This window comes from Eublepharis macularius, chromosome 3 (assembly GCF_028583425.1).
Source record: "Eublepharis macularius isolate TG4126 chromosome 3, MPM_Emac_v1.0, whole genome shotgun sequence".
Lineage (NCBI taxonomy): Eukaryota > Metazoa > Chordata > Lepidosauria > Squamata > Eublepharidae > Eublepharis > Eublepharis macularius.
The window spans coordinates 157587543-157609322 of record NC_072792.1 but is presented as its reverse complement, the minus strand read 5'-3'; the positions used below and the strand labels follow the sequence as shown (position 1 = coordinate 157609322).

The window sequence follows — 21780 nt, the reverse complement described above, 5'->3', positions numbered from 1 at the left end:
GATACTGAGGGAGATACCAGTATCTGCTGACATTTTCTTTCCAAATGATGCATATGATAACTTAAAGCTCTATGAGCAGCATTCTTTTTCTCCATATACAAAGGTTCTTTTGTTTTTTCGACATTCAATCGGTTGGAAATACCAAGGAAATAATGTCATTCAGTCCTTTGAAAAAGAGTGGGAAAGAGGTTGCTTTGATGCCACTTAATTTCCTCTTTTAACCCCCCCCCCCTGTGTATCAACATTGGTCAAGTCTGAGCACAATCCACACCAATAATATATTAAGAGAGTCATTTACTAAGCAATTTGTGCTTAATAAGGACCAGACTACATGAGATGTAGTCTGAAATCAGTCAGGAGATCACAGATATGGAATGAGATATCAGATTAGTCAGAACACTTTTATCAGAATGTAGATGTGGAAGGCTTCAGTTTTAGCTGGTGGCAGTCCCCCCACCCCCCTGCCTCCAAAAAAACCCTCTTTCATATCATTTTCTAGATCTAAATTGCCTTAACTATTAACTTGGGAAATCATACAGGTACTCTCTTGCTATGACTATCAGAAAAATGCAATCTCTCAGAGAAGTAGCAGAGAAAGAACAGAGATAGGCAGGGAGGTTGTCACTGACTCCTAAGACTTAGCATGCTGCTTGGTTCTTAAGGAAGAGTGGCATACGTCATTGCTAGAGATGTATACTATCCAGTGTGTAATTAAGCCATCATCCCTTACCATAGCAGCTCAGTTTGAAATCTATGATGTAGCAAAATTATTATTCAGAATCTGTCAGGAAAAGGCACTTGATCAGAGAAGAGGAGCAGCATAAATAACACAAACATGTTAGAAAAGATACAAGTAAGAACACTGTGCCTTTTTCCATAAGAGAGGCACGCAAAAACTTAGTGTGATATACCACACTGCAGGACTTAACTTGCTACTCTTTTTTAGTATAAGATAGAGAAGCAGAGTAGGTAACTATTACTAGGTTGAGGAAGTGTATTTTTCTTACATGTATTGCCTTTATGGTGACATTTTATAGAGACCCTTGTAAAACATGTTTATGTGGTTGCATAATTCTCCCTCATTTTGGTTTGGCCATTTAGTGATTCTCCAGAATCTCAGCTTTCATTTTACAAAAGCCAACAAAAACACAATCCCTAGCTTTTATGGCTGTTCAGCTAACCTTCAAAACATGACTCAAGAGTAATTAAAACTGCAGCTTTGAGTCCAAGCCAGCCTAAAATAATAGCCCTTAGGAGCATCTACCACAATTTCATTTCAGAGGATCTTTAAACCTTACTGGCCCTACTTTGTAGTCCTTGTCTGAGCATGGTTACATGCCTGGGCATATCACAGAACCATATCAGTCTAATGGCTCATGGGTCTGGGCATATCAGAGAACCGTATCAATCTAATGGCTCATGGGTTATACCACACAGGAGAAGAAATAAGGGTAATGTAAACCTAATCAACACATTGTATGAGCAACACTGTGTTACAACCTTCATGGTTGTCCCCCCCCCCGCCCACTACTTCAGTAATACACACACTACTTCAGTAATAACCCTAACCCCACCCCCACACTACTTCATTAATATACAACTGAACCCTGCTATCATATCAAGAATGACTGGGTCTCTCTTACATGAACCAGCCTTGACTCAGGAAAGATTTGTAGGGATTCACAAGAAGGATAAATACAAATTCTGATATTGAATTAGGGCATTGGTTCATCTAGTCCAGTATTAGCAGTAGGTCTCAGGCTGATTTAGCTCACATCTCTCCTACTAGAAATCCTTTCATAACTGAGTGAAGTGCCAAGAATTGAACCTGGCAACTTCTGCATGCACTCCAAAAGCTTCACTATGCAAAAAGCTTACGAGCACAAGGGTGTCCATCGGCATCTTATGAATGTACACAGGATTTTCCACTGTCCATAGAAACTAGGCATTCTAGGAAATATTGGCAATGACTAATTATAACAGCATGCTACATGGAAAGGCTGTAAGACCTTACTTGTACTTCCAATATAAACCACAGTAGGAGAAAGTTCCTTGTGCACCTACTACGTTGCATTTGCTACATTAAACAACAGCGTTCTAGGTATGCCTAGTTCACGTAGACCAATGAGTGATGGACTGAGATGTAAACTGGTAAGTAGTGTTTTGACCTCCTCTCACCTCTGCCCAGATCTTCCCAATGAAAATATCTACTGCAAAAATCCTACTAATTTTTACTGAACAATGACTTCCTTCTGCATCATAACCAGTTTTTGCTGTAGTCTGTCCTTTCATTATCCAGTGAAGTGTTTGTGACACTTCCCTCACTGAAGCGTCATCTGTTTCCTGGTCTCTCTTAATTCCCACAAACTCTGCCACCAGGATCACTCTGGATTCATGATTAGTTAAATCCCATTGGTAACAAAAACTGAATAATGTGAGCATTTCCCTTGAAACAATTAATCTTAGGTTTCAGCAGAACTACTGAGGACACAGAAGAACTGCTGAGGATACAGAGTTTATAAAACAAAATGAGTAAGAATAAACTTTACTTTAGGACACAGAGTTCGACATACATAATATACCTATCTGTTCCTATGCCTATCTCTAATATCTTCCCTTCTTAACTCCTCACTTTATAAAAACCCTACCTACCTAACTTAGCTCTACCTAAACCAATCTAACACAAACTATCTAATCTCTCCCCAATGTATGTATTTCTACCCTCAATCACATCCTCTCATCCAATCAGTATACTTCTGGCTCTCTCACACTGGTTCTTTCTCTTATTCTGTCACTCAAAGTCGTCCCTTCTCTCTCTCTGTCTCACTCACTCACACCCACACACCCCATCCCAGCCAACATTCTTAATTTAGAAGCTACCTATCGAGAATTAAGTATATAATTACAACTTCTATAAAATTATCTATCACTCCTGTAGGCATTATGTTAGTGTTAAATCAAGCATTATTTATGTCCATTTTTATTTGAAACATCCATTTTCTATAAGTATTGCTTTTCATTCATAACTGAACCTTGTCACTGGGTGACGTAATAATCTTAAGAGACAAGAAAGCCACAAACAGTGGTTAATACTTCTTCATGCTTCAATACACACCTTACAAGCAACATGATACTTACTTGTGAGTATTGTCAGCAAAAACAGGTACTCTGTGTAGGAGATCAGTCCTAAAGCAAAACAATAATAAAATGTGAATTCAGAAAAAGAACCGAAGACAGTTGGTCTTTAAGGTGCTACCGGACCCAGATCTTGCTCTTTAACTGCAGACCAACACGACTATCCACCCAGAACACTGATAAACTCTACTTAGAGAATAGCTTGCATGATCACTCTTATTTATTAAAAACATTCTTTGGTTTAATACAGCATATCAATGAAAATAAGTAGTAGCTTTTATTTAACACTCAAGTCAGATTTCTCTGTTCCCAGTTTCGGTGCTCCAGCGGTGAACTTCTTGTTCTAGCATCCCCTGTCACGACGTCTCATTAAGAGACGTGAGTTTATTTGGCATTAATAAAAGAGCTGCACTAAATCTTTGGGTTTTTACAGAAAATATTCAGTGTTTATATGAAGGATGAATAAATTAAGTGTGCTTTGTCATATTTAGTACCTGGGAGGAGAGCTACTCTAACGTTACTCCGAAGGATCAAAGTATTTCATCCTTTGGCAGTCTTAGAAAAGCGAAGCCCAGATTTTCTCTAAGTCTCAAGGGGACGATGGCAACAGAGGGCTGCCAAGTTGCTAGATTGCACTGATAGGGCTGCTGGGCTCCAAGCCAAGAAGAGGCTTCACTTTAAAAAAAAACACAAAAAAACTGATCGTGTCCTTTAGGCAAGGTGAAAGTAGGTTTCCCCCCTTCCTTTTTGAAGGAAAATTCCAACATTCCCCTTTGAAAGGCCGCCTTAAATGAAGAGCCTGTACAAACACAAAATGCAACTGTGTCAAAACAGCAGCATGCCAGCTAAAGATAGAAAGTATATAAAGAGGATGGTTTGAACAAAAGAATCTGAAGCATCCCCTCTTGTAGGAGCACACTTGAAGAATTCTTTTTTTAAAGCCTTTTATAAATAACACCCCCCCTCCAAACTACTTTTAACATGAGAGCTAAATGCCAGCTTAAATAATGAGATAAACTGTTGAGAGCAGATACTTGAATTACACCATCCTGAAGGAAATTATTTATGTAATTTACATTTAGGTAATTGATAAGTAAAACATTCCGTTTATGACTTCGTAACACACTATTAATTTATTATTATTGTGCTGTCAATGGTAACTTAATCATTCGTTTGAAATAAATACATAATGAGTTGGATCTAAATCCCATGCGTGGAAACACAATTTCCCTAAGTGCCCCCTTCTGAAGGAGCTCCCTTGAAATGGTGGCATGGGGTGGGTCCAGAAGCAACATTGGTGGGGAGCGAGATGGCTGCTGCATAAGGGGGCCTGCCATTCTGCATAGGTGGTCTTCAAAAGAATCCACCCCATTATGTTTTTTTTTTAATGTTACCTCCAGGAAACGTAAGTATTGTGTCACTAAAATTAGTCTTGGTTACAGGAAGCAGTATCCTTAGGCTTCACAAATTGCCTCGTGGCACTTAAAAACCACTTCATTTAGTTTCCATCTCCTCATGTGCCAAAATGAAGGACGCATAAAGATGGTCACTTATTTATGTCTCCATTCCAGGTTCACTGTGTGCTAGGTCCTGTATGTTTCATTTATGTATTTTACTGATGGGGTGCTGTGATATTTTCATGCCACTGAGGAAAGCTTTTGGGTTGAAACACATCTGGCTTTTTTGGTTCTGTACACACGGCAATGAAATGTACTATCATACTTGTGTATTAGTGATTTTTTGTTTATATACAAAGTTTTAGTATGGTATGTAGAAGTATTTGATGCTTTTAATCCAATTGATATATTTATAACTGAATTACTAAATGTATACCTGTGTTTTTAATTCACATTTTAGTTATTTTTAACAATTTAATTTTTTTTTTCTTTTGGTCCAACATCCTTGGTTACCCTTGGTTTGCAAGGATGTTGTTTTTCTCCCGTTTTCGCTGACCTTACATGTCATTAAGAGCCCTCAAAACATAACACGTGTCACTGAATAAATCCATGAAAAAAATCCTCCCATGATACCTTTGTAACATCTGAAATGCATCCCTCTAACATTTTGATTCTGATATCTAGATAACTTTATACTTAACTAGTCTACCTGCACCAACCTTGCAATGCAGGTCATAATTAGTCCAATTTAATAGTACCCAGACATGAAAGCTGATAAGTGACTGATCAGTTCCTGTGCTGCAATTTGACCTTGTGCCTCTCTAGCTATTAGAGAAGACCATACTGAGGATAAATTCAGTGAAGCCACAAAATAACCAAGCGGTGGAGAGTGGATCTTAACGACTCTGGCTAATGGCCACAACCTCTTACTTTCACGGAACAAGTGCTATGCAGTAAGCTTATAAGCAGCTGAATAACTTTGTTCCTGGCCCTCTGAATTCATTTCTTCTTATTATATACCATTTTACACTTCAAAGGACAGGCCTTGTTCTTATTTACGGCTTGAAACTGCAACACTGCATGAGCCCATTGTCAAAAAAAGGTGTGTAAATATTCCTTCCTGAACCTACTTAAGAGTCCTTATTTTTTTGGTCTGTGGCCAATCACATTAGTATCAACATACATCTAGCTGACTCAAAGCACATTTTAAAAGCTGAATCAGTTCCATAACAGTTCATCTTAGTTTTTACTTAGCTACATCATAGAGCTGGCATAGATCTTTATCTATAGATCTTTATGTTAAACTGAATTTTTTTGCTTGTTTTAGGGGGAAAGAATTTTAAATTCTAAAATGATCAACAGAATTCATTTCAATTAAGATACAGATATACACTGAAAAACAGAACTTTTACACAGTTAAGAAGTTAGTGGTATAACATGTGTGTCGCCAGATCTTTTCAGTGTAATTACCCGTCAACTTTTACAGCAAATAAGACCTAAAAACTTCTGCAAAATAAGATTATAAAAATAGATGAATGCAAGAAGACACTTGCAAAATGTAAAATCAGCTAAACAATACAATTGGGGGAATTAAAGATGTTCCACTAGGAGGCACAATTGCCTTCAAAGCAAACCCAGTAAATGTTCACTTTTTGAAACAAGAATTAGAAATAAGCAACTCAAGATACACTTAAAAGCGACTGTTTCTTTTTAAGGGCTAACAAATAAAAATGTCCTACTTTTTAAAAAGTTACAAACATTTAAATAATAAAGCTACAGATTAGATAAAGTGGCTTGGTGAAGGTCAAGCTCAAATCACAAAGGTGATGAAAACAATGCTTGTAAGAAACAGGTGGTTCCATGCAATCAATATCTACCTTTCAAATAAGCTCCATAAAGTAGAGTTTCATCAAGATAACAGAAGATGATCAAAGATCATATGGAAATGTTATACCTATACAAAGATCACAGATTCATACAAGTTTTAGGACCATATAAAAGTTAGAATTAGAAAAGCCAAGGACACAATTGAACGTTCCCTCTACTTTCACCCACGAGGTAATAGGACAGGTTACATTTACTCAGGGCTTTTTTTCTGGGAAAAGAGGTGGTGGAACTCAGTGGTGAAACTCAGGACCGCACAATGACGTCACTTTGGGTCAGCTGGAACAACGGGGGAGTTTTTTAGAGTTTAAATCGCCCTCGGCGAAAATGGTCACATGGCCAGTGGCCCCACCCCCTGATCTCCAGACAGAGGGGAGTTTAGATTGCCCTCCATGCAATCTAAACTCTCCTCTGTCTGGAGATCAGGGAGCGGGACCACTGGACATGTGACCATTTTCAAGAGGTGCTGGAATTCTGTTCCACCGCGTTCCTGCTTTTAAAAAGCCCTGCATTTACTACAGGATCATATTTCCTGCATCTTAAGAGCAGGAGGACATCAAAAAGGAAAAGATGCAGGGACATGCTTTTGAGTTCTCTTTGCAGGTGTTTTAAGTATGATCACCCAAACACTGAGTATATTTTTTCTCTCTGTTCCAGTGGTTGTTCTACAGTTTAGTTTGACAGCTTCCAAAGACAGATGTTTTGTTACAGATCTCAATCATCTCCCACAACTAGCGTAGCCCACTTCTCAAGTAGATTTTTATGATATTCTAAGGTCCTTTCCTAGTGGGATTTGGCAACTTTTATAATTTGTATGCATGTTATGCTTGGACTTGGACAGCCCAGGCTAGCTCAATCTCAGAAGCTAAGCAGGGGTAGCCCTGGTTATTACTTTGATGGGTGACCATCAAGGAAGTCAGGGTGGCTATGAGGAGGCAGGCACTGGCAAACCACCGTTCTGTTCATCTCTTGCCTTGAAAATCCTATGGGGTCATCTTAAATTGGCTGTGACCTGACGACATGTTACATATGGACATGCATGTCATAGCGCAATCAACCGTCCTGATACATTAAATCAGGCCAAAAGACTGTTCTTGACACCTCTGGCGGGGGCGGGGGGAGGAATGCAAAGCCACTCAGAGTTCTTAAGCATTTGCTGGTCAAGGCAGGGAGCGCAATTCAATTTCATGGGATCCCAACCTCACAGTTTGTGCAGGGAGCTTAACTGATCCCATGAGCTTAAGGCAAGGAATTAATCCTTTGCAGCCTGGGAATGAAGCAGAATTCGCACATCTGGAAATCTCATATTTAAGAGTGATCAGAATTTTCCTTAAGAAAAATTCAATTAAGACAATTAAATACCTTTATCTCCAAGGTCTCTAAAAAAGGTTGGCCCTGGTTTCGCCTTCACAACATCTGCAAGTGCAGAATCTACCTCCTTTGAGCAAAAAAATAAATACGTCAGTTGTGGAAGAGGAAATCATTAAAACAAGTAGCAGAAAGAACAAGAGTTCTTTTGAAAAATAGCAGGAGTGCTTTGCTTACCTTTTTTGTCAGTTTCTTGGCCAAAGTTTTACCTGTTTTAAAAAAAAAAGTATCACTACTCCATCATCTCCAAGTCAAAACTTTGATCAAGTTCTGTGGCATTTCTTCAGATTTTTATGGGGAAAATGGATGTAATATGAAACAGAACAAAACAGCCAGCTACAAAATATTCTTAATTCCCACAATGCTTAGGAAAGCACGATGTTAAAATTAAATAGGAACAGCCTGTTCAAAAGTGTCTGCAACACTGAGCAGAACCTGAAAAAAGGACCTCCTTTAGGTATTTATCTATTTCATCAACATAACTTTCCACATACTTATTAAGCCTAAAACCAAGATAAAAAATAAATGTGGAAATAAATGGTTATTAAATATAACATAATAGCATGTTATGTGAATAAACATAAATGGTTTATTAAACATGTTTAATAAACCATTTATGTTTATTCATATAACATGTTATTATGTTATATTTATGTTTATTAATATAACATGTTATATGAAAAGATAAGTTATTAAACATGTTATATGAAAAGATCACTATCAGAACAGTAAACAACAACATTTGATTTCTATACCACCCTTCAGGACAATTTAATGCCCACTCAGAGCGGTTTACAAAGTATGTTATTATTATCCCCACAACAATCACCCTGTGAGGTGGATGGGACTGAGAGAGCTCTGGAGAGCTATGACTGACCCAAGGTCACTGAGTTGGTTTCAAGTGGAAGAGTGAGGAATCAAACCTGGTTCTCCAGATTAGAGTCCCACTGCTCTTAACCACTACATCAAACTGGCTCTACTGGTGGTGGTATTTTTTTATTATTATTATTAACAACAACAACAACAACAACATCATCATCATCATCATTCGATTTATATACTGCCCTTCAGGACAACTTAATGCCCTCTCAGAGCGGTTTACAAAGTATGCTATTATTATCCCCACAACAAAACAACCTGTAAGATGGGTGGGGCTGAGAAAGCTCCTAGAAGCTGTGATTGACCCAAGGTCACCTGGCTTCAAATGGAAGAGTGAGGAATCAAACTCGGTTCTTCAGATTAGAGTCCCGTGCTCTTAACCACTACACCAAACTGACTATCAACTATTACTTGAAAGTATTAGAGTCCCTATCTTTTTTCAGCCTATGGAAATTTAGGGATTTTGAGAATGGGTAGTGAACACCACCACAAAATGGCTGCCATGAAGTGATATGACTGACTGCAAAATGCTGCTCAGGGCTCGGGACCAACTACAATGTTGGGAAGCTATAAGCCCAACATCTTCCTATGATGAAGGCAACTGTTACTGAACGGATGCTCCTTGCAGGCACACCAGTGATGCCTCTTGAGCTATTCTGAAGCATCCCTTTCACTAGTGAGATGCACTGTGCTTTGGTGACGAGAAGCTCTAGGGAATAAGGAAGTGGCACCCATGTATGTCATGCTAGGGATCAGTGTAGTAGAGTGTACAGTTGAAAAATACCTTCTATTATGGAAGGGTGCAGGCAGACATTTTATTTTATCTCCAAATATGCCTGTGTCTGTGTGAATATAATGTCTTTACATTCCTGGAGTTAGATGTGCAGAGGGATAAACAGAAAAGATAACTGCTCATATAAAGCAAGATAAATGTCCTTGATACTGATTGTACTAATCTCACACTGTGTAATCGGCCTTGAGTCTCAGTGAGAAAGGTGGACTATAAATGACATACATACATACATACATACATACATACATACATACATACATACATACAGCAAGCCTGCTTTATAAAACTTGGTCCTGCTCCTACATCCAAGTTGATCTCTTGGCCTCAGAAATCAGTGAGGAATATTTTTCCCTTCCTGCCAAACCAAGGACTTGCATCTTCTTTCTTCTCTCAAATCAGATTTTTTGTGAGGTGGGGAGGCATTGAGAAAAAGTATAGGGAACATGTTGGAAATACAATGTCTTGTGTACAGAGAATGCAGAAGACATAGAATACCTGCAGGGGGCAGAAAATCTGACAGATAGCAAAATAAGTTACTTCTTTCCTCCTCTCTTCTGTCCTTCTTGCATGTCTCCAGATTGGTATTCTTAGGCTACTTCCTGCTTCTTCCCAGAAGTCCCTTTCTCCCTGTTTAGTGAGGCAGTCAGTATCTATTCTGGTTCTCTCAGCTTTCTGTCAAAGTTGTAGTTCCTGAATAAACTCTCTTCATTCATTCCTTAATCAGACTCAAGATCATTCCTATGATATACCATACCCTACAGAACATACTGCATAACCTTGGAACCTTTGAAGGAAGGGGAAAGAGGGAATTTCTTCTTCCTAGCATCCCAGGCAGAAGAGGCCAGATGATATACTATCAGAAGCAGTGGGCAGATGTTGCCCTCTTCCACAGCTGTCTCCCAGTGCAAAATTTTGTTTCATTGATATAAGTGAAAGAAAAGGGGTGCATTTTGGTACACCACGGGGTGGGGGACTAAGCTAGTTCCTTGCCCCACTGACCATAGCCCAAGCCTGTTCCTATCTACATAGCTCTTGGGGGGGGGGTCTGTCTTTTGACCATATTAGAGTATGACAAAATGTAGGGAGAGTGGGACAGAATGTTGGGACCACCCTGTTATTTAAAGAGCTATCAATATCCGTGGAGTTTTACTGAGTTTAGACTAACTTGCAGCCCTTTAGTCCAACTCTGTAACCACTCAGTTAATACATCTGAATTATTTGTTTCAGATTACCAGTCTTGTGCACAGCCCCGTGGCACAGAGTGGTAAACTGCAGTACTGCAGTTCAAGCTCTGCTCATGACATGAGTTTGATCCTGGCGGAAGTCTTCCATCCTTCCGAGGTCGGTAAAATGAGTACCCGGTTTCCTGGGGGTAAAGTGTAGCTGACTGGGGAAGGCAAAGTCTGCCAAGAAAATGTAGTGATGCCACGTCCCCACATGGATAATAACTTGATGTTTGCACAGCGTCCCCACATGGATAATAACTTGATGCTTGCACCTTTACCTACCTACCAGTCTTGTATTATATTGGAGATCTTCAAGAGGTGCTGTTTGTTTGTTTGCCAGGATTTTTTTTTAACAAAATATGGGTTTCATGGGATATGAAGAGCAGGCATCTTTTGCAGGGGGTGGGGTATTTATTTTATCTGGCTTTAATTTGTGCCATTTTAATTATTGCCTGTAAGCTGCCTTGAGCCAAAAAGGAAAGGCTGCATACAAATGTTTAAATAAATAAATAAATAAATAAATAAATGTACTCCATAGAGCAGGCCAACTGAAATCAATGAGGTTGCTGTTGCAATGTGGATTTCAATCTGGGTAAACGACCTGGGTCCAAAATGTCCCAATAATAATATCCGAATCACCAACCATAAGAGAAGTCAAGGCCAAGTCCAAAAAGATCAAACCAATTAAGGTCCGCAATGGAGCTCGCTAGCAGGGGTTCTTCTCTTTGTGGCGGCTAAGAGAGAACTGAGGGGAAGGGGTTGCTTCTTCCAGGTAGTCATGTGGCTGTTTAAGCAGGAAAACGAGCTAATACGTGACTGGGAGAAGTGACCCCCCCCCCCCCCAACAGAGCTTTACAGATACGACAAAAACTTCTCTGGTCAGCTGGCCTATGTGTGCGCAGTCCCAATGTGGGAATGCATAGAAGAATGAAGATGAACAGATCCTTGTACCAGATCTCTCCCTCTGTACCTCCTGAACCTACTGTGTATGCAAAAGCTACCAGGCACACAGGTTTGTGGTATTTACAAGGAATCAACTGATAAGTCTTGGAATGCTTCTGGGGGCACAGCAAGTACATTTGGGCAAGCAAAAGACTCCACTTTTCTACAGTTTTATCAGTTTTCACTCTCTACTTTTACTCATGCAAATTGATGGCAAAGATGATGAAACTTGTTTACAGCAATAACACAACCCTTAATGCTGTTAAAGCACAGTTCTGAATTTTTATTATTATGACTATGAAAGAATGGAAACTACTTCAAGCTGCAGATCTTCCAAGCCTGTGATGGAATTTTGGCTCAGGGAAAATTTAATGTTTTTCAAAATGTCCCCACTTCTCTCAGATTCCATTCTACAGTTTTTAAACAATATACAGCTGAACAAAGTACTAAGCAGGTACAGGTATATCTTGTTACAGGCAAACGGGCCACTTTAAATTTGTAAGTGAAGCTACATTTGTCAGGGCAAACAGAAATTCTCTCGCACAGATTCCAAGACAATCAACATTGGTTGAGTGCCACAACTATAAATGCACACGCACACGCGCACACACGCTCACGCAGAACAGGAGCAGCTATTTTAGCCTCTCTCTAGCAGGTGTGGCCCTTTTGCCACATAAATATTTAACAATAGACATTTGTCATCTATCATCTCTTTCTACTAATGTTCAGAATGACTATGACATCAGGGTGGGATTAGCGCAGCAATGATAATGAATTAAACTAGCATGCGCTTGCACACATTTCCATGAAGCTGGAGCAGGCTTACAGCTGCCAGAGACATTCAGGGGAGAAAATCTTTTTAACTATAAAAAAAATTACCATAATCATTAGTGATAAGGTTATAACACCAAAGCGGGGGCGGGGGGGATGTTAATTCTCTCCCTGAATACAGCAGAAATTTACGCATCCTGTCATTTTCCTCCCTATTTCTTAGGTAAAAAAGCACTACGCAAATGAAAACTATAAATCCCAGTCACATATGTTTTCCTTTCCTATTCCTCAGGAGAAAAAAAAATCCAATTCACCAGAAAGTGCACATATTCTATTTCAAAATAGTGATCCAAATGTCTGTTTGATCAATAAACTAGTCCGAGGTCTGGCAAAGTGGTGGAAATGCTCATCTTTAGATGGGGTGACACCTTCCCAAAAGATCAGGTTTGTAGTTTGGGAGTGCACTTGGATCCAGATATTTCCTCTGGGTCCCAGGTTAAAGCAGTGGCCAAGAGTATATTTCAACAGCTTTGGCTGATTCACCCTCTATGGTACTTCTTGGAATACAGCATTTGGCCAGTGTTGTGTATGCCCTAATAACCTCCTAGCTGGATTACAATAACATACTCTCTGAGGGGTAACTGAACGCTATTTGGAGACTGCAGCTGGTTCAGAAAGCAGCAACCAGACTGATTTCTAGTGTAAGCCGAAGAAAGCACATAAACTTCCTTCTGTATCAGTTCCCTCGTCTTCTGGACAAAATTCAAGATACTGGTACTTACCTTTAATGTTCTTTATGATCCTTACCTATTGTATTTGAGAGAGTATCTTCTCTCCTGCATTGCTCTATGCTCACCAAGATCAGCAACAGATCCTCTGTTGTGGTACCTCTTTGGTGGCTATTGCTCAGCAGTCACACTCTGCTGTGGATCCATTTGCAATTCCTGGACTGTAAGACCTGGATGCTTTTATGAGAATCCTGAAGATTTATCTCCTTGCATAGAGCTTTGATGGCTAATTTCATAAACTGTGGGTTATATTTTGTACCGTAGCTTCAAATTTGATTTAATACTGTTTTTATGGTGTTAGAGTTTTGGGCCTCATTTTGACAGCTTATTCTGTTGATAAGTAGGTTCATAAATTCTCAAATACACACACACACACACACACACACACACACACCAATATTATGATGTCAAAGAACAGGCTTTCACTGGGGCTCAATGCAGATTAAAAGTATGATAAAAATCTATTCAATAAACCAGCAAGCAGATTTCAAAACACAATAGCATTTGAATCTAACAGCAAAGATTCCTCTTTACACAAAATAATACAGTGGGGCTCGGACTGAAGAACTGGTGGGGAAAAATGCAAGCAAACCTAATGGTTTAAGGTAACAAGACAATCAGTGCAGGAAAACTTTACCCCTAAATTGAAATTTCCTCCTGAACTGACCCATTCCTCTACAAGAAGGCCCTCCTGAGCAATTCCATTTTGCGAAAGAATAAAAGCACGGAGTCTTTCCTAGGCAGACCCTTCCATAATGTGGAAGCCACCACAGAGAACATGCATGAATGGGCAGTTGCTGATTTTGCTTGCAGGGTGGCACCTTCAGATGAAAATGCGCAATTGTGGAAGTCTCCCAGGGAATTCTCCTTTTTGGTTTAGATGCATTTCCCAGTAAGCAGAAGTCTGCTTTTATTAGTCGTATTAGCATTACAGACAACTAATTTAAAAATTATTTTGTTTTCAGAACACCTACTCTAAACATAATAAAAAAGTTCCTCCACCCCAAACTCTTCAATTCCATCATCTTCAGCAGCAGCATGAGCGGGTACAGTGGAGACCGTGACTGTTTGCCCACTGACTATTTATTTAATGGACTAAGTGCTTCTTATGGACAGATATGATGAAATCATTAAACTAAAATATCCAGTACAGTTTGGACTGACAAATCCAGGCCACACAGGAGAGTGAGAATGAATAATGAATTGTATAATATTAAATATACTGGTAAGGAAATTAATTATTTACATTGGATTCTGGCCTAAGAACCGTGTAACCAGTTCTGTGTGCCCAAGGGAGGGTCTGGACTTGTGAATCTTAACCAGCATCCCTTCCTGCAGAATGGCAAATGTCTTTGGAACTGAGTGGAATTTTAAAAGCACTTTGAAATAAGACATAGAGTTACATTGACTAAAAAAAAAAGGAGAGACAAATATACTGTAGTACACATCATAAGAGTCTGGGTAAAGTAGCTCTTTACAGCCTGTCCATAAACTTAGTATTAACCACTAATTGAAGAATACCAATGTTAAAGAACATGAAAACAAACTTTTCATGGAAAGTGAGTAGTTTCATCAACACAGCTTAATTTCAGCTTGCCACATTCCAAAGAAATGCACAGATATGGTTAGTCGGAGAATATGGGACACATACATAGTCTTGCTATTTCAGTCATTCATTCAGCAGAGATGTCTGAATGATAAGCGACAACTTACGCCCTGGTTTGTCAAACATCACTGAAAACAGGAAGTCCCTCGGAGTCATGTAATACTCTCCGTCATATTGCAAGGAAGCAAACTGCATAAAGCGTGTCTTGCGAATGCAAAGCTTTTCAGCCATCTCTTCATCTTCAACAACTTCCTTCTGAAAAAGAGAGAAGTGTCACAAACCAAAGGCATGTTTAAGCTGCTATTATTTGATAGCATCCAAAGAACCACACAACTAGTTGTGTTCTTTCCCTGACAGAGGCATCCTTGTGATGACTTTTGAACTGGGTATACTTTTGAAAGAGGAGGTTGGTGTACGGCAACAACTACGTATCCAGTGGTCATGAAGTATCCTTCTCTGTCTATGCTCTTCAATATTTCAAAGCTACATCACTAAATTATCTACTTGGATTGTAAGTTATTACATACTGTACTATATAGAATCATAGGGTTGGAAGGGACCTCTAGGGTCATCTAGTCCAACCCCCTGCACAATGCAGGAAATTCACAACTAACCCCCCCCCCCATATATGGATACTTCATTAAAGAGCAATATTTGGTTCTGGTATAGTTGAAAATAGTGGAAGGGAGTTTCAGTATGGAAGCGGGGATCTAAAGAGCCCTGTGTGCAAATGGGATGAACTTACAGGCAGCTTTTGGGAGATGGGGCTTTGGGAGACTGAATTGGGAAGGGGAACCAGAAAATCCTTGGTGGACAAAAAGCACAGCATGTATCACTTTGGATCCTAGCCTGTATCTGATAGTGGCAGACTTCTGCCCATTTCAGGACAAATTGACACTGGAATGGTTTACAAGACTCCTCCTGTTTATTCTTTTATTGACAGCTATATTATAAACGAATTCTATGTTTATATTACATTGGTTTCAAACAGGACAGTTCACTCTCTGGACTCCGTTAGGCACATAGTAGGGCTATTTACTCATCTGCCACCTTTGTGGACTATAGTTATTTTTCGTTTTTACATTTTTTGAACTCATGAGGAAGTCATGTAACCATATAAAATACACGAATAAGTAGCACATGCTTTGGACCTTGTTTTCTCAAGAGCCTCTGCTTCGCCAAAAGTGATAACAGTAACGGCGTGCTTAACCCTGCAAACAACTATGAGTTGTTTGAATTCCTGAATATTTTCTGTAGACATAAGACAGGTCAGTGCTGGTTAAATATGTTTCAATTAATCACTTTTTCAAGGTAAAAATATATTATGAATAAGCTCTAAAGCAGCCTTGGCAATAACTATTTGGAGCTAGTTTCCCACCGCTGTTTCTCTCATCTGAACTGCTCCTCTGTAAAGAAGTACTGGCTTTCTAAGGGAGAATGAATACATAACATTTTCAGCTGCTTGTATAGCTCTACCCTGATGCTAGTGGCCATGACTGTAACAATGGGAACGTCTGCTCCCTACAGGCACTTGTTAATCACTACAAATGACCAAAGACAATGAAAAGGTCACTCAAGCATACAGTGAGTGACCTGTAAATCACCACTCTGGCAGACCCACCATATTTCAAAGGTCTTAAGAGATGTAAAAATTAGAAATCAAGAATATATTAACATTCTTTTGATGGATGGATGGGTGTGCAACATGTCTCTTTCTCTCTGTGTAGAACTACAAATATTCCCATCTCCAACACAAGAGACCTGAGCTGTTCACACGCAAAGAATTCGATCTTCCATTCAAATGGATTTGAAAGTATAGAAGAGATATTATGCCAAGTTAAGTAGAAGAGCATGATGTTATAATTTGCAATTATATCTATTCTATGTATTGCCGAACATTCAAAACCCACAACAACCATATATCTATTCTAGTCGAATATTTCAGACTGGTTACTGTGGACTTTTCAAAAGAACACTGCTTCAGCTATAACACAAATAATCCACATATGTGAGGCATTAACCTTTCATTATTCCTATCAGAATAAGCTTCTTTCAGTTATGTCAGTTTGTGCCCTGCAGAACATTCAAAATCAGAAAATTGCTCTAGAGTCATGTTTTAGGTGATATTTCAGAATGAAGTTAATCTCTTCACACACTCAAATGCAAAACAAAAGAAAGAAATTGGAGTTAATCCTGTTTTACAACTTCTCATGTCAAACAGCGTTGCAAGCTTCTAAAACCGTAGAATCTTAACGGCAAAAATGTCTGCAGAATGAAAAAGTTAAGTTACATTTTTTGCCTCAAATGAATCCAGTATTATTAGTGGACCACTGAATTGATCCACTACGTATCAGGAGGATCTATCCAAACGTGCACTCAAGCACAGATATGATCTACACATACACAGTAATGCTTTTAATAAAGGGAAATTTGTGTTTAGCTCTCCATTGGGATGTGTCTTTGAGGCACCTTCATGCAAGCATGCTACTGAAAACAATGCCATGCCACAGACAACGCATATGCTGCATTTGGATGGCACATTTGATTCAGCAAGTGACACGTGCACAAAAGGCTGCTTTCATGAATGCGTCTCCTTTGTTTATTTAAAACATTTTTATCCCACCTCACTTCTGAGGGACTTGAGGACAAAAAACACAGAAAACACACACACATACACAGACTAAAAATACATATGACAATCTTGAGACCAAACTAGGCTGATTCCACACCGAAGAATCCATTCCAATAACTCTAATCATGCCTCCCCACCTTTCTGTTTCCACATAATGTCATCCTTCATTCCTGCACAAATCATGAACAGCTTGTTTTTCTGCTGTTTTAAAAAACCTGGGGAAAAAAAGATTTTGTTGGGACTATCTTTTCCATGTGCCCAGAAGAGAAGGTATGCCTTGTGTTTGGTTGAAACGAAATACCTCCTATTCCTGCACTTTCACAGAACTGCCATGGTGTCCTTGCTGACATCAACAAAACTGAGATATGATTCGGTTTCGTTTCCCCGGCCATGTCGGACGCTCCTCTCTGCAGGTCCGGGAGGAAACATCCGAGCAGCCTGACCGGGCGGTTGACCCGCGAGGGTTAACCCCCAGGACTCCCAGGGAGGGAGACGGGGTCCGGAGCGCGGCGGGCAGAACCCCCTGAAAGCAATGCAGGGGATAAATTGCCCGTTTGCTCCAACGGAGGCCGGCAGACTTGCGCCGCACATCGCGTGCAGCCGGGCCATGGAGAACGGCAATAAGCAGATTTAAGGTGAAAACCTGTAAGTAAGCGAATCCCTTCTGATTTCTAAGCATATGCGAAGGATTGGTGGGAGCTGAAGCTATGAAGGTGCGGATTTCTTCCCCTTCACGGAGTTTCGGAACTTAGTTGGCGCCCCCCCCCCCTAAGATGGCGACGAAAAAGCAGAGCCCAGCAATGAGTAAATCGGTGATGGCGACGTTACAGGGGAAAGGGGAAACTTTGGAAGAGATGGTGAGACGAGCAGTCTTTGATGCTGTGCAGCCCTTTGTAGCGAAATTGAATGAAATGGGGCAAAAGGTTGATTCAGTGGAAAGCGAAGTGAAAACCATTAAAGAAACAATGACCGGAGCAGAGCAGTCTGCGCACAAGAACGTAGTACTCATGAAAGCAACAAGTAAAGAAGTGAAGCTTTTGGAGAATCAAATAATAGGATTGCAGGTGGACCGTGCCCAAACGGTACTGCGTCTTCAGAGTGTAAAAGAGGAGCAAAGTGATTCGGTTTCGTTTTCTCAGCCATGCCGGACGCTCCTCTCGGCTGGTCCGGGAGGAAACGACCGGGCACCCTGACCGGGCGGCTGATCCGCAAGGATTAGCCCCCAGGACTCCCAGGGAGGGAGCCAGGGTCCGGGACGCTGCGGGAAGAACTCCCCGAAATCAATGCGGGGGGGGGGAATTGCCCGTTTGTCCCTATGGAGGCCGGCAGACGTGCGCGGCGCCTCGAGTGCCGCCGGGCAATGAGAAACGGCAAATAAAAGAAACAGGCGGAAGCCCGTAAACAAGCGAATCCCTTCTGTTCTACAAGCGTTCGTGAAGGAGAGGTTGATCTGAAGAAGACTCGTTCTTCCCCTTCGGTGAGTTCCAGAATTTTGTTGGCGCCCCCCCCCCCAAAATGGCAGCAAAGAAGCAAAGTCCCGCTCTCGGTAAGTCAATCTTGGCTACCTTGAAGGGAGAGTCGCTCGAAGAGTTGGTGCGCAGGGCGGTGGTGGAAGCCATAAAACCCTTTGTTGACAAGCTGAACGAAACTGATCAAAGGGTGGGCTTAATTGAAAGCGAAGTGAAAACCATTAAGGAAGTAGCGGGGGGGGCAGAGAAGTCTGCTCTGGAAAGTGCGTCACTTGTGAAGGCTACAAAAAAGGAGCTGAAGTTGGTTGAGAACCAGCTGATCGGGCTACAGATGGAACGAACGCAGACAATTTTGCGTCTCCAAAACGTGAAAGAGGAGGAAAATGAGGATCTGTGGGAGGTGGTCTCGGAACTATTGGCGATACCCGCGAGGACGACTAAAGAAGAGGTTAAAAGCGCCATTTTGGAGGTCCGTCGGGCTTCTTCAAAATATGCAACAAAGCGACAGTTGCCTCGTGAGATCATTATTGACTTTTCATTTAAAAAGATTCGGGACACCATCCTATATAACTCATACAATGCGGATTTGGATTTTATGGGTTTGAAAGTCAAGATTTTGAAGGACGTTCCATTTCTAGTCCGGAAAAGGCGTTTTAAGTATAAAAAGTTTGCAGCTCTTCTGAGGGACCATGGAATAAAGTACAAATGGTTATTCCCGGAAGGAATATGGTTTAGATATAAAGATCAGGCCTATAAGATACTATCAGAAGATCAACTAAAGGATTTTGAGGATAAAAACCCGGAATTCTGCTGCACCGAGAACGAAGAAAAGGAGAAGCCGGAGGGGGGGGAGGAGGAGGAGAGCACCGCAACAGCGGTTGCACAGAGAGAATTGCGTCCGGGACCTAGAAGGGGGAGGAAAGTTTAATCAGAATTTGAAATGTTCATTCTCTGTATGATTAACCACTCCATCATTATCCTATGGAGCTATTTTTGTATTATGACAGTATGAAGGGAAAACATTGAAGTGTAGTGTTTAGTGTTTGTAGTTCATTCCCCCCCTCTTCTTTTTCCATCCCCCTTTGTCCCTTCCCTCTCCCCTTTCCTTGTGATAGTCTTGTGTAGTGCTGTGTAGTGTTTTGTAGTTTGAAAAATAAAAAATTTATAAAAAAAAAAAAAGAGGAGCAAAGTGAAAATTTAAAAGATTTGGTGTCTGGACTTTTGGCGCCATCTGCAAAGGCAACTAAAGAAGAGTTAAAAAGCGATATTTTGGAAGTCCGGCGGACATCTTCAAAGTATGTAATGAAGCGTCAGCTGCCTCGCGAGATTATTATTGACTTTTCGTCTAAGAAGACTCGGGACACCATTTTATATAATTCGTACAATGTGGACTTGGATTATTTGGGCAATAAGGTTAAAATATTGAAGGATGTTCCATTTTTGGCTCGTAAAAGAAGATTTAAGTATAAAGGACTTGCGGCTTTCTTGAGGAAATGTGATGTAAAATATAAATGGTTGTTTCCAGAAGGCGTCTGGTTTAGATATAAGGATCAAACCTACAAGATTACATCGGAAGCGCAGCTGACAGACTTTTTGTTCAACCATCAGGAGTTCCAGCAAGAAGAAAGTCCAAAGTCTGAAGGGGAAAGTGGGGGGGGGGGGAGAGAGCGGGCGCAGCTGCTCCAGCTGCGCAGAGAGAACTGAGACCGAGACGTAGGCGGGGGGGGGGGAGGAAAACCTGATCCTGAATATAGTCTGTATTGTATAAGATCTACCAATCTGATAGCATATTAGAAAGTTAACTTTTAAGAAAATTGCAGCATGAAGGGAATACAAGACATGTAGTGTAGTGTTTGTTGTTTGTATGTTGCTCTTCCCTTTTTCCCAGTTCCCCTTTCCTTTTTTTCCCCATTATACTTTTGTAGTCTTTTGTAGTTTTTTATGTTAGATATTAAAAATAAAAATTTTACAAAAAAACAAAAACAAAACTGAGATATTTTTACTTTGGGGAGGACAGGTCAACATCCTAGCACCGCATTACAACATGACAACAATACAACTATCAAATGTTTTTATCTGCATTTAAAAAGATCCTGGAGTGCTTTCCCCCTTTCCCCAGGCAGTATAAGAGGCCAGTTAGTCTTTTTGATGTAGATGACTGCAATGAGACACCTAGTACCTTCCAGCAATTAGCATTACCAAAGGATTCAAACATTGCATTAATCTGTTGCAGTGCTATGAAACTGCAGTTTTTAGAAAAAAATGTAGCTCTTGAGTATTGTTCTATTCTTTAGCAGCACTACACATGCACAATTTTTTTTAAAAGATGGGTGAAGAACAATGACCACAGCAGGTCAACAGCAGGTGTGTGATGCAACCCCCAGCTAGTGTGAAAGAGAAACCACAGCTCACAAGGGTAAATAAAAAAGATTACCCTGGGCTGTGTTGAATCTCTGAGCAACAACTGCGCCAGCAACATGACTACCGTGGAAACCCCTCCTTGTGTGGAATTAGCTGTGGTTGATCTAATTTCGTTTAAAAAAATCCCATTTAAATAGTTCAGCCCTGCAGCAGTGCTGAAAGCCATCAAAATAATCAGCCTTCTTCCCATCTACCAGCACCGCCACAGAAAAAAGACCTAGCCTCAGCAGCTGACATCCCAACTTGCCTGCCGGATGGCACCAAAAGTGAGAATGCAATGTTGGTGGAATGCAAGTGTCTCTGGGGAGTATACAGGGAGAGGCATCTTGCAGATACAAGAGCCCCTGGCCATGAAAAACGTTAAAAAGAAACAACACCTCGAATTGGGCTTGAAAACAAATAGGTAGACAGTTCCATGTTCACAAAATTAGTATAATACATATACTTCTACTGTAATACACATTTTTCA

The 21780-nt window shown here is 40.4% G+C and overlaps 1 protein-coding gene across 1 annotated transcript in view; it reads right to left on the bottom strand.

Annotated features, from left to right (window-relative positions):
* MICU2 (mitochondrial calcium uptake 2) overlaps positions 1-21780 on the bottom strand; it is a 125873-nt gene that overhangs the window by 44171 nt on the left and 59922 nt on the right. Inside the window, exons 2-5 of the mRNA XM_054973587.1 lie at positions 14897-15044; positions 7962-7993; positions 7779-7854; positions 3139-3186 (exon numbers count right to left, since the gene is read on the bottom strand). Coding sequence (XP_054829562.1) covers positions 3139-3186; positions 7779-7854; positions 7962-7993; positions 14897-15044 — 304 coding nt within the window. The remainder of the gene's footprint in view (positions 1-3138; positions 3187-7778; positions 7855-7961; positions 7994-14896; positions 15045-21780) is intronic.